Source organism: Fulmarus glacialis, unplaced genomic scaffold (assembly GCF_000690835.1).
Source record: "Fulmarus glacialis isolate BGI_N327 unplaced genomic scaffold, ASM69083v1 scaffold5840, whole genome shotgun sequence".
NCBI lineage: Eukaryota > Metazoa > Chordata > Aves > Procellariiformes > Procellariidae > Fulmarus > Fulmarus glacialis.
The window spans coordinates 27747-40740 of record NW_009187007.1 but is presented as its reverse complement, the minus strand read 5'-3'; the positions used below and the strand labels follow the sequence as shown (position 1 = coordinate 40740).

Here is a 12994-nt window from a genome sequence, read left to right as displayed (position 1 = left end):
TTGGCGCTCATACATGTAATGAAATATAAAAGAATAAAATGAAGGGTTAAAAATATAAATTTGGGAAACCATCTAAAAATTGCAAAAGGAAACACTTTTTTTTCCAAAATATTTTTTCCCTTCCTCCAAACAAGATTAAAAAAAAAAATCATGTCATTGAAAAACTTTCCTTTTTATATAAATGTTTTCATTGATGTTTTCCAACCAGCTCTGGTTTTTTGATTCATTTGCCTCTCAGAATTGAGGCATATAATTCCAAGGGACAGGGAGGAGATTTGGCATATAGATGTGCATGTATGGATAGTCACACGCGCACTGCTGTGGTAGCTGCTCATCTGGAAGGCGAGATGAGTGTGGGGTGCAACTCAGACATGGGAGCTGCTGGGTCGCAGCTGTTCCCGCAGCACCTCCAAAACAGATAAGGGACCTTTTTCCTTCTGTAAGCATTGCCCTTGTCCCTTTGCAGAGAGGGGCATCTGTTTCCAACAGGCAGAAGAAAGCACCGGGGGAGGTCAGTGGTGGTTGTGTACAGGACAGGAAAACTGTGGGCCAGCCCTGCAGCTGGGTGGTGGGATGTAAAGGAAGGACTGGCAGCGCTCTGACTGTGTAAGCCAGATGCAATCACCTTGCTCAGGGCAGATGCTGCTCCAACACCTGAGCACCTCTTGGAGCTGCAGGAGCGGTGTCTCCGCCGACAGTGATGCCATGTGCACTCAGTGGCCTGTGGGAACTGACAGGGTAACGTACCTCTGTATTTGAAGCAGTCTCTCGCCATACCTGGGTCCCAGACATGGCGGATGGGGTGGTCCTGAAGAGGGGCACAGACCGAGGCCGCCTAGGTAGCCATACTGGAGCTCAGCTTAGGGTCCAGTCCTGCTGTCTCCACCGTGTTTTTGGAAGGAACAAGGACATTCTGCTTGTCTGCAAGAAAAAGCACTTGTTTCTTTTTCCCTTAGAGCTCAACTGCTGAGAACGAGAAGAGTTGCTGCCTGCAGAGCACGATGACATAAAGCTTCAGGTAAAAAAGCACCCCAGTCCAAGTCAGGAGGAAGTTTCACTGCTCTAGAAACTGCTGTTGGTTTGGCTCAGAAGATGACTTCTTGGCGCAAGATCTCAGCTGGTGAAGAGTAGGTCATGCAAAGCTTGTTGCAGAGGCTGACAGCAATAGGGAAGAAACTGCTTCTAAACAACATTTTCTGCTCTCCTTCCCTCTTAATGTGTAAAGCAACCAGTGGGGAATGGTTTCCTCCTGCCTAGAGACAGAGGGTGCTGGGAACACAGGTATTGAGGTGACCACAACCCAAGCCAACAAGGGTGAGAATGTAAACTCTCACTAGGAACTGAAAGCTTTCAGTTGTGGAGCTGTGTAGGTCAGCTGTCATGGGCTGGTGGAACGTAGTCACAGCGATACTTCTGGAATCTTGTCTAAATGCAAGTGATTAACAAGAAGTTCTCTCTTGTCCGGGGAGTACCATCGTTCAGAGTGGCTATGCAGTCAAGGTTTCCATATGGAGACAGACCTATCATCCTATGGAGGAGATTAAGATTGCAGATGAGAAGTGGGAGTCCCCTGAGCAAAGTCTCTGCAGCTTCCTCTTCAGCAATGAAGAAAAAGAATTCACTGGTAAAGCTCCTGTACCTTGCAAATCGCATTAGAAAACTGGTTTCAGGCTAGCTGAAGCCTCTGGAGAGGTTACAAACAGGTGTGACGCCCGTGAGCTTGGTACTATCCTGCCTCTTGCTCCACTGTGCAGCATGTTCATTGAGTGAAAGGGAATACAACTCATCTCCGAGATGTTGTCCAGCAGGCACGGGAAGCACCCTGTAAGAGACAACCCCGCAGCATCACAGACTGGCCAGGACGCGCAGCTGCCTCTGGCAGCATTTTTGCTCTGGGGAAGAGTATTGTGATTGCCATCCCAAAGCCTATGAGGATCCTAGCCCGATGGTGGGGCAGCGGAGACCAGAGGCAGGATCAGTTTGGAAGATACAGGTTCTGTCAGTGTTTGCAATGAAGTAAGCCCAAAGCAGAACGACCCGGCCCTGTCCCACACAGGCAGGGCCTATTATCTTTTTTTATGCTGTGGTGTACCCTGCACCCACTTCCACACACAGCATGTGGATCTGGCAAGTGACATGCGGAACACCTGACAGCACAAAGGAGATGGAGCTGATCTAATGTCAGAGCACATCTCCATGTGCAGGGTGTTCAGGCTCCTGTTACAGTCAGTGGAGATCTGGGCAAGACACAAGACCCAAGTGATGGTGTGTATGTTACAGGGACCTGACTTTACCCAAGCTTTTATTTGCTGTTGACCCAGTCTGTGCAGACAAAGGAAGCACAGCACAGCCTCAGGTACAGGAGTCTGCATCTGGCCAGATGAATGTCACTGTGGGTAACACCTCTTAGTGACCACACAGAGCATCGCTGTGGCGTCCCTTTCCTCAGCTACCAACAGGGACAGTGTCAGTTCACTGCTCACTACTGCAGACATTACATGTCTCTAAATGCCAGTCTGCAAAAGTCAGCTGGGACCACGTCCCTCTGGGCTCTTAATTTTGTGCAACTTCACTAAGAGGTATGACTATGTAGGGCTCTCAGCTGCCTCACTGCAGTCCTGCTGCTCTCACATCAAGACTCAGCAACTACTGTGCACGTCCAATAAGATACACTGACGACAGGTTTGAGGTCTTAAGATATTTCCTGCTGTGGATGATCCATAAATGGAAAGATGCACTTTGCTCTGGGCGGCTGCACAGGCAAAGAGGGAATGCCAGGAGAAAAAGCAAGTCTTTTGTACAGACATAAGCATAGCTGTGCACCTAGGAATTAAAGTCTGCCCAGACCCCTATCTCCTCTGAAGGGAGCCCCCTGTGAAGAGGCTGGAATACATGTTTTTTTCATATTTCAGGCAATAAATGATAGTCACTATAATGTGGGCCATTTTCCACTTCTTTGTGTGCCCAGAAAGATGTGTTTTAGGAGGCAGAGCAGCAGGTATATAGCAGCAGACAAGCACCCCAGTAGTACAGCAGCCAGCTGAAGCAGATAAGTCAGGGGCTCTGATTTTGTCTCTCCAAATGTTTTTTTTCCATCCCTGATTGTCCAATATGTGCCAGAGGATGGCTAGATGCAGTGCCTCCTATGCCCTGGAGAATGTTTTTAGCCATAAAGCTAACTGAAACAAGTTCAGAACTGAAAAATAAGGTAATACTTTTTTACCAGTATAGGAAATGAGGCAATACAGTAGACACTCCACCTCTGGGCAGTGCTAATTTAAGACTGGATTTCTCCTAAAAGGTTTACATTCATTTTGGACAAGTTCTGTAAGTTATGTTACTGGGAGGTCAGTTCAGATACTGGCTTCTTGCCTTGTAACTCTCTTTTCTGGATGGTCCTGGAACTCATATACCTGCTCCTCCACTTGGAGACCCAGTGATGCATGGGGGTTGGATTCAGGGTCCTGCAGCTCCATCTTGGTGGCTGGCCTTTTCCCTGGTGTGTCAACCTGTGAGATGTACTCAGAAGAGCCGTATTGTTTTCTTCTGGAACTGGGCACAAAATCTCTGCTTTCATCCTGTGTGAAGGAAAATAAAAGAGGGTTGGGACTCAGGGACTGTGAAGGGTTCTGGAATAGCACTGGGTTCCTGGTGCTGGGTTTGCAGTGTGAGGTGCTGGCTTGAGTCTCTTTGGCAAGGAGGGACTCGGAGCCACCAGGCCAGCTCTGGCATGCCCTCAACTTATGTGCTATTTCATAAAGATTTTTTTTTAAAACCATCCAGTAATTTTAACTCAAGTTATGGGTGTGGAGTCTTCTGTTCAGTTGGGTGACCGGTGCACAAATCTGTGCTCGGCCTGCGTGGCTCACTGGGCCCAGAGTGCTTGTATCCATGAGGGACTATCAGCAGAAAATTCTATGGTTTAGTGACTGAAGTAGTTTCTTAAAAGTAGTAACTCTTGAGTTTTAACTACCATGGGTGGGATGTGGCCAGCAACCTGAATCTCCCATTTTCTTGGCAATGAGGATGTGATGTGGGAGTGTCCTACGCTGTTTTCCTGCTATAGGCATCGAAATGGCACTTTTAAACTCACTAATAGTTTCGTGAATGTCTGCAGAGACATTTATGGGATGATACCCTGGGATTCAGATGCCTACGGTCTGCCTTAGGGCTGGTTGGGTCACCCGTGTCTTTTACTGAGGCTGCACGCTGCTGTGAGTCGTGGGGGTGAGGAGTCCCTGTCACCCTCCAGCTCCCCGGGAAGATGGCAGTGCTTTTGCTGTTGCTGTCACTGGCTGGAAAACCTCCTTATCCACAAGTTCCAGCACACTGTAAGGCACCATCACGTCAACATCAGAAACAAAACAAATCATTACAATGTTGAACTTACAATTGCAATAACATAATCAGCTACTGGGCAAAGCGCAACAGCTGCACTGGGCTACTGAAGGCTTTATCAGCTCTGCTTGCTTTGGGGATGGCATCGTGTTTGCTGAAACACGTAGTGCACGGCCCTGTGAAGGGGCTGCAGCCACTGGTGGAACAGATTTGGTCCCTGCCCCGTGGCAAAACAGAGAGCAGGGAAGGGAGAGGCAGCAGCCCCCATGCCTGGCAGAAAAGCATGTCTGAGATGGACACCAGGCTTTGATGGGCTCTCAGAAAGAAGGTGACATCTGATGCGTCTGGATGGGCAAATATCTGCCTTCAGCAGGCCCCACTGTGGATGACATCCAGCAAACACTGGACCTGACCTCCCCCTTATGATCCAAGCCCTACAACAGAAGTGAGACGTGAGCAGCAGCAGCGGCACCTCGGTGAATAGGCACAACACAAGGACAGGTCCCACAGGGGCCTCCAACCAACCATGGGCCAGAGATAACTATGGTGGGCCAGGCTGCTCATAAAAGTGAGGTGATAATTTTAATTTAATGAATGGCAGTCATCTTGATGAACCTGGACAGCTTAGCAAGGGCTAAGCACCTCTGTATTTCTGATACAGTAATTTTTAGAGATAAGGTCACTGGGTGAGCACACAGGAGTTCCATCCCCTTGGGCATCTGACAGTGTCAGTCCGTTTCTGCTGTCAGGCAGCATGAATTTATGACTAATCAACCCAGATACTCGGGTGTCAAAGAGTTTCGTAGGTAAAGAGCTGAGCGAGGGCCATCAGGCTGACCACCCCCCATGTGTCAGCAATGCAGACCAGTACCTCCTGGTACCGCACCAGAGCTGGATCAGTGCGGAGCTCAGCATGCTCCATGGCACCCCAAAGGACAATCAGCTGGTCACTGACAAGCGCCTGGGAAGCTGCTCTGAACAGACTGTGACGCCCAGGATTTGCACAAAACAGAACCGAACCCTTGGACAAAGTTACTGACATCCAAGGAAAGATGAAATCACAGTGACTGGCTGCTTAAGTAGAAGCTTACGTGGAGTCAGCAAGGTGATGGATGCACTTTCTATTAGTCCCTAAAGCAGAGGACAGAAGGGGCGAGAGGCAGCACATCCCTGGATACTGTCAGGGAGACTTTTTCATGAGACCTGCCCACCATAAGAGGGTACAGATAGCTTCACTTGAAGAAAAGCCTACCTTTAGTTTTTACCTCATTTAGGCGGCACACAGCCCAGTTCCAGTTGTATTAATGTCACAGCCACAAGAAAAACAAATTAAGTGCATCCATCTTGCATTGTTGCCTGCTCATCTGCTTGCTGCCTGCCAGTGCCTTTGGACTAATTTGGGCATTGCAAATTTTCAGCAGTCAAACCAGAGAAATACTGACTTCATTATCTGAAACACGAAGCCCAACAGAATGACTGCTTGAGGTCTTGCTTCTCCTCAGGTCTTTTATGGGACCCCGAGAAAGGCTGGCTGCAAGCACTAGAGGGAGCTGGTCCTCAGGCTGCAGCATCCATCCATCAGCACCTACCGCCTTCTGGTCTCCCAAGGCAGCACTCCAAAGAGCTGCTGCTTCTGTAGCACAAGTATTGCTAAGAGCTGCCGATACCTCCTGTTCTAGCTTCACTAGGGACATTTGCCTACATCAGCGGTACAAAAACGGAAGGCTGAAATTACACTTTGTGCCTTGGCATCTCCTTGCAAGAATTATTTCCAAGTGCTCAGTTTGGGTCTGTCCTGAGGGACAGGCTGAGGCAGGGGCTGAGCCTCCAGCTTGCTTTAGCCTTCTGCTGTGCTGCAGCAAATGGTCAGACATCATGAGTATTTCATGGAGGAGAGGAAGATGTATTTTGGCAAAACCAGCAGAGACCCCGTGTTTCCCAAACAGGATTCTTAAGGCAAACTCAGACTTTGGAAAGTGGAGCTGGGAAGAGGTTACAGTGATGCCTTCACAGGGAAGCTGAATGTGCAAAGTTAGCATAGATCAGTGCCAAGCCTTCTGCCAGAAAAATAGCTACATCTTTAACTGAAACACAGATGCCAGCAGAAACAGACTGCTTGTGATATGAGGCATATTATAAGCCTGAAGATACCCTTCAAAAGCAGATACTTTGTTTTTTTCCCAAGGGCATATGCAATAATTTGAGCTGCCCAAATACATAAAATTTGGTGTATCTGGACTATCTGTGTATCTGCAGTCTTTCAGGGTAACTTCACGCTCCTCATTTACAAGCTAAAAATATACTTAATTTATGACCAAGAATTCAGGTTTGTGACTATGTGGTGTCAGGGTGATGGATCCAAGTATGATGCAGAGAGATACCTAACTCAATACTCACAGCCCTGTGTGAACTAACCACGTGGTTGCTTTCCTGACTGCTTGTCACTGCAGACACGGGCAAGGCTGGAAGCCAGCTAATTCATCAGGGATACCCAGGATGACCACGCAGAGGTCAGGTTGCTCTGTGAGGTACACTTCAGCTGCTGTTGTAGGCACACCGCATAGCTAGCAAATTTGATCAGACAGTGACCTTTAGACCACCCACGGAACGTACTGCAGAGCAATACTCAGCCCTGGGTGGTCTGCTAGGGGGAAGATGGGAAAGAAATATGTGAGTGCCCAGTCTTTAGGGCTCCATGACTGACCACATGTGAGGCCAGCTGCAAGTGGAGACCTCTTCAGCTGTGAGACTCAAGGTTGTGGGTGCTGTGAATTCAAACTCCTGGGATAAACGGCGGCCCAGGGATGGATCTCCCATTTCCCAAGCACATAAGTTGCCATTATGCAAAAGGACAACCTCAGTCATGTCAGTTCTGCCTGGATTCATGAAAGAGAAGTACAGACTGCCTGTGACCCATGAGTGACCCTGGCCAGGGAGACGATGTATCCTCAGTGTCCAAAAGTAGCTGGAAGGCAACAGACACTCTGCAAAGCAAAGGTGCAAATTCTTCTGTGCTTCTCATTGCCAGAGAAGTGGAAGAGAAGTTTCGCAAATCTAAAACTCCTTTTGCATCTTCACCACCTCATCTTTGTCAATGCCAGAGTCATTTGGTTGTGAATTTGCCCCCTCTGCCACCAGCACTACCAGATTACTCAGCGGGGCTCCTGGAGACTGGCAATGGCAGCAGCTGTTTAGAGCAGCTCTAAGCAAAGAGCAGAGGCAGGAGCTGCAGCAGGAACCACAATGTGGTTTAATGGACTGGAGGGGCACTTGGTGCCAGAGAGCTCGCTTAAAATATGCTGGAGCCTGCAGCTCTGGTGGCAAGAATAGCTCACCAGACCAACTGTCTGCATATGTCAGCCCTGCTTTGAGGGATTCCCCTCACTGGTACCAGCCAAAGGAACAGGAGAAGAGCGCAGCCATCCCTGTGGCTCTTGCTTCTTTTCAGGTGGCATATTGACACAGACCAAGGAGGGAGCAGCCCTGTGTAACCAGCCACCACTCATCTGTTTAGGAGATGCCCGGGAAACATTTCCAGACCAGAGTCTGGTTTCACATGGGGAAACCATGCAGCTCTTACCAAAAGGAGCTATATCTCTACAGCTGCCGTTAGAGCTACAGCTCTGCCTGAGGCACAACCCTATTAAAATCTGCTCATTTCCATCATTTTTTCTTTACTACTCCAAGCTGACAGTGCCATGCAAAGCCACTCTGAAAAGCATACCATGTCCTACATAAGCTGTGACTATGTGTTCTCTGATCTTGGCAAGACCAAATGCTACTATATAGTTATTCATATGGCATTACAACATCCAAGCAGATGGATCTAATTTCAAGAATTCTAAATCTGGTACTTCACATGTGAGATGCTCCACTAAAGATAGCAGGAGCTGGGAGAGGGCAGCACTTCAGGAAATAAGCTGTAAGAATTTCAAATCAGGCACCCTACAACTAACAGGCAACTTGGAAAACCTCATCAGCTGAAAGACAAGAGTGTTTAACATAGGATACTTACAGGTAGCATGGTCCGGTGCCATGCAGAAGCCGCTGCAGGATCACTTGCATAGCTCCTGCGTGTTAGCAGTTCAGATGCACTTAAGTTACTCTTGGTCCTTCGGGACCCCAGTTCAGGGGCACTCCAGGAATTAGCCGTGGCACTGGTCCTTGCTGATGTCTGCTCCAGGGAGTTTGTTCTTGCACTATTCCCTTCCATTTCTGTGAGATCCACTGAGGACCTACATACGTTTGTACGACTGGAAGCTGCACTTTTCTCCACTTTGGTTTGAGAGTCCTCCAGGGAATGTAAGCCTTGTCTTGTTCTCCAGGAACTTCTCACAGTGACATGTTTTGTTTCGGATGAAGCTGCATCTGAAGAGCCGTGGCTCTTCCAGTTGATTGTCTCCGAAGGTGGCTCACTGTTCCTCTCTGTGAGTTCAGAAGTCTTTATCATAATGCTGCTTCTGGAGACCACTGTTTCTGCTTTACTTCTCGGCACTGCCTCTCCAATTCTGTCCATCTCAGATAATTTCAGAGCACTTTTATTAATTGATATCTCGAAGGGTGTGGGGAGATTGTTTGTTATTGGTGAAGGCTCATTTGGAGCAACTCTGATGTTGCTGGTGGTAACATGTCTTTCCTTTGCTGCTATATCTGCACTGGTCCTTGGAGCTGTTGGCTCAGAAGGGAAGATTGTGATGCTGCTTGTCATTTTATTTGTTACCATTTTAAAAACAGACTTCTGTTTTTCTGACTCTGCCTCAGAAACAGTCCCTCCCATGACTGCCTTCATATCCTTTTCAACAATTGCAGGTTTAATGACAGCTTTTGATCTCAGAGCTTCTCTCGGGCTGAACGACCTTCTGGATTTAAATCCTCCAGTGCTGGCATCTGATGGTTTTATACACTTGGTGGAGTCTTCATCATTTACAGTGTTTTTGTCATTTTCAAAAAGTGATGCTCTAAAAACTCCCCTGGAATTGGAGAACTGCTTAGAACTGACTTTCTTTCTTGTCTCAAAATCTGACTGAGTGGTTATTCTTCCCGATTCTTCATTTGAATTAAGTTTTTCCTGGTTACTCTGGATGCTTTTGGAGTCTGTTTTTAAGCCAGCATTTACGTGATCCGTTGCTGCAGTTGAGGACTGCTCCGTGTCTTCTTTATCAAGACCTGTGAGAATCTGCAGAATGTCTTCCTGACTCCTGGAGCGATGGGAACGCTTTGTTAGTGTTGAAGGCTTCGCACTTTCAAGTGATGTGTCTGCAAATTCTTTTTCCTGGGAAATTATTGCTCTTTTAGCCCTCCCCTCCAAGGGCTGCCTGTGTGACACAGCAAAAGTGTTCACTGCTTCTGCTTTAGAACCAGTGGAGTCCGATGCTGACACATGGGAGGAGAGGTGATACCTGTACGCTGAAGCTGTACCGTTGGTAGAGGCGTGATTACCTCTGGCGAGCAGCGTGTCCCCCAAGCAGTCACTGACTTCTGCCTGACTTGTTTTCAGCTTCTCAGCCAAAGAAGCCACTGATTCTCCTTTGCTTGACTTTTCATCCCTTGCGTCAGCACCGGTTTGGCAGTTGCCACGGAGCACCTGAGATGGCTTTTCAGCCTTGGATCTCAGGCCTGCGTCACCAACAGGTTTGGAAGGTGCTTTCCAAGATTTCTGCTCCTGTGCAGCAGGAGGATATCGGCTGAGGACAGATGGCTGCTCTTTTGATCTCTTCCCCTCATGCTGTGTGACGTAGCCTTCCTTCTGACCAGAAGAAAAAGTGGAAACTAAAGATTTCTCTTCCAGTCTTTTTGTATCTGTCACAGCAGTGTCTGAAAGGGCAGATGCACCAGATGCTTTTCCTGCTTTTCTGTTCATTAAGCTTGGACTGGGCACCTGCTTAACACCGTGGCTGTAGCTGTCGTTACCGACAGAGAAATCTCTGTTCCTTGCTCTTTCCCGGCGCTGCTGCGGTGAGAGCTCCCTTGGCTTGTGCTTCGCAGCTGTCAAATCAGCTGTGACACCTCTGTATTTAGGTCTGTCATGTCTTCCTGTGCTGGAAAAGCTTGTATCTTCATTTTCGACCTCTCCATTCTCCAGATCTTTCTGTTTCTTTATTTGCATTTTTATTTCTTCTAGCTGACCAGTTAAGAGTTTGTTTTTATTTTGTTCACTCAAGTAACTGTCTTGCAGGTCATTGTTTTTGGCTTTCATTTTTTTAAGTTCTTCTTCTAAAGACTCAAAACGTTTGATCTGAGTTTTAAGTTTCTCAATTTCTTGGGTGAGATCTTTCACTTTGTTGTCTTCCTGATTTTTATTCTTTTGGTTTTCTGATTTGTTCCTGGTTTCATTTTCTACATGTTTCAGGTAATCCACACTTCCCTTCCTCCTGGTCTCCTTAGAGGGCAACACAGAAGTCAAGTCATCTTCAATTCTCAAATCATTTCTGTCCAGGAGATTATTTGATGACCTTTCTAGCAAGTTGGATGCATTTCTAGTTTGATCTGCCCTATTGAGTTTATTGTTTTGTTCTAGTTTCTGTGTTAGCTCCTGGATTATTTTTTCATTCTGCTTTTCTCTTTCATTAAAATGTTTTCTTTCAGTGATAAAGCTCAGCGCTAAGGATTTCAGTTTTTCTAACTCGCCCGTTAAGCTCTGCTCAGTTTTATCCAGCCTGTCCTCAGATGCTTCCAGTTCTTTCACTTTCACTCTAAGTATTTCTAATTCTGTAGATATCTTTTTGGTCAAGTTCTTTTCTTCATTGAGGCTAAGACACAGCTGTGTACAGTCGTTCTTGCTCCTGCCGAAGGCCTCCTCCAGCTTCTCCAGCTCTGCCATTCTCCTCTGAAGGTGTTCGATTTCTGACTTCAGCTCTCGGGTGAGGCTCTCTTCCTCTTCAAGTTTTTCTTTCATTAACCGGCAAAGCTCTTCAGCCTTCCTAATTTCTTCATCCTTGCCTTCGATCTTCAGCACTCTTTTCCGCAGGGCTTCAACGTCAGCCAGCATGCTAGAGTTGCTGCCTTCTGCCTGGATAACTTTGTCCTGGAGGTCAAGCAGCTCATCCTCTGCTTTCTGCAGATTTTTGGTTGCTTCCTCCAGTTCATCAAGGCGGCGACTGAGACTCTGCAATTTGAAACGTAGGTGCCGATTTGAGGTTTCCTTGTAACCTGTAAATTCTGCCATGTTTATTTTTTATTCCTTTTAGGTGAAAGCTTTGCTTAGTGTAGGTGAATGGTGTGGTCTTTTACACCTTGTGTATTCCTGGTACCTTACTGTTTCTTTGAACAGAGGCAATCTCACCCTGAAAGAAAAAACGCTTAAAATCAATATAAGAGCTTAGAATATAAATATTCTCACTGTGTAAGTTAGACTATAAATGTTTATATAAATAACTTTTTAATTAAACACATTTCTGAGTGCTAAATTAGGAGAAATGAAACTGCAGAGAAGAGCCACAGTCCATTTACTTTGGTTATACACGGTTTCCAAAAATAGCCTGTTCTCAATAGCTGAGGGAAGGAAGTGCCCTCCTCTGCTGGTCTGCACAGGGGGTGTGTGCACAGCTGGTGGACCCTCACCCCAGTGCTCAACAGTCAGTACAAGCTGCCTGTGTGCAAGCTCTTGGGTTGCAGAGATTCATGCACGTGCAGGATTCGGTTCCTGTACACGGACATGCCCACGCAGCAGACACCTCTCTTTTCAGCCCTGCACCCGTCTCCTGAAGACACCTTAGAGATGGAGATTCAGGAACCATAAACAAGACCTGGAAACTAGAAAATGCAACCCCCAGCCATTTGATGGCCACCGAGGAGGGGGCAAGCCCCCCCACACCCAGCTCGCAGACGGAGGGTGTGAGAGCTGCTGCCAGTTGGCACTGGCAGTGCATCGCTGCCAGTATTTCTCCTGTAGCCCAGGCTGCTCAGCAGAAATCTTCACCTGGGTTGTAGTCACATCCCAACGACACCGTGCCAGTGGAGTTTCAAGTTTCTCCCTCCTGTTTCAAAAGCTGTCGTTGCCCTCAGCTGCCACCCACTTGGCCACCCAGGAGATGAGCAGTTGCGAACGCTTATGCCTCTCCTCCTTACTGCCACTGACAATGAGCAGTGATTATAACACACAGGCACGCTCTGATGCACTAAATGTAGATCTCTTCCCAGCTCAGCTCAGAGGTGTCAGGGCCTTTTTTAAACAGCCCCTCTGTGCTTGGCAAGGAGTAGCAGGGAGGGGGACCTGAGCAGGCCAGAATGGCTACTGGCTGCTGGTAGGATCTGAAGTCTCTCTTTGGCGCTCAGCATTACCATTGCTCTGTCCTGGGCCTGAGGCATGTCCCCAACGTGTGCGAGGGCTACTGCAAATTGAGGGGAGGGGGGGTCACTGCAGCTCTTTGACCTTGCTCAGGCTGTCTGCCTTGAAGCAGGACTTGGCCTCCAGCATTTTTGTGGAGTTCCCTGCAGAGGAAACACTCAGGAGTTTCCTATTTCACAGCACCAAGAAGCTGAAGAGCAGGATGTGGGGAGGAGACAGCGCCAGTAGGGGAGACTGCAGTACCCTGACGTGAAGCCTTTGATTGAAGGTGATTCATTTCCTGCTGGGCAGGGGGGCCCGAGCTGCCAACAGGCACTCGCTGCGCACACCGGGCACTCGTGGTGCACACCAGGCACCCTGCGACCCCTC

General features: G+C 47.8%; 1 protein-coding gene across 1 annotated transcript; it reads right to left on the bottom strand.

The window, feature by feature from the left end:
- Positions 1-1783: 1783 nt before the first annotated feature.
- Positions 1784-11503, bottom strand: LUZP1 (leucine zipper protein 1). The gene is made up of 3 exons (XM_009573409.1): positions 8354-11503; positions 3414-3578; positions 1784-1822 (listed from the first exon to the last, which is right to left on the bottom strand). The coding sequence occupies exons 1-3, from the start codon at positions 11501-11503 to the stop codon at positions 1784-1786; spliced, it is 3354 nt and encodes a 1117-aa protein (XP_009571704.1).
- Between the last annotated feature and the right edge of the window lie 1491 nt (positions 11504-12994).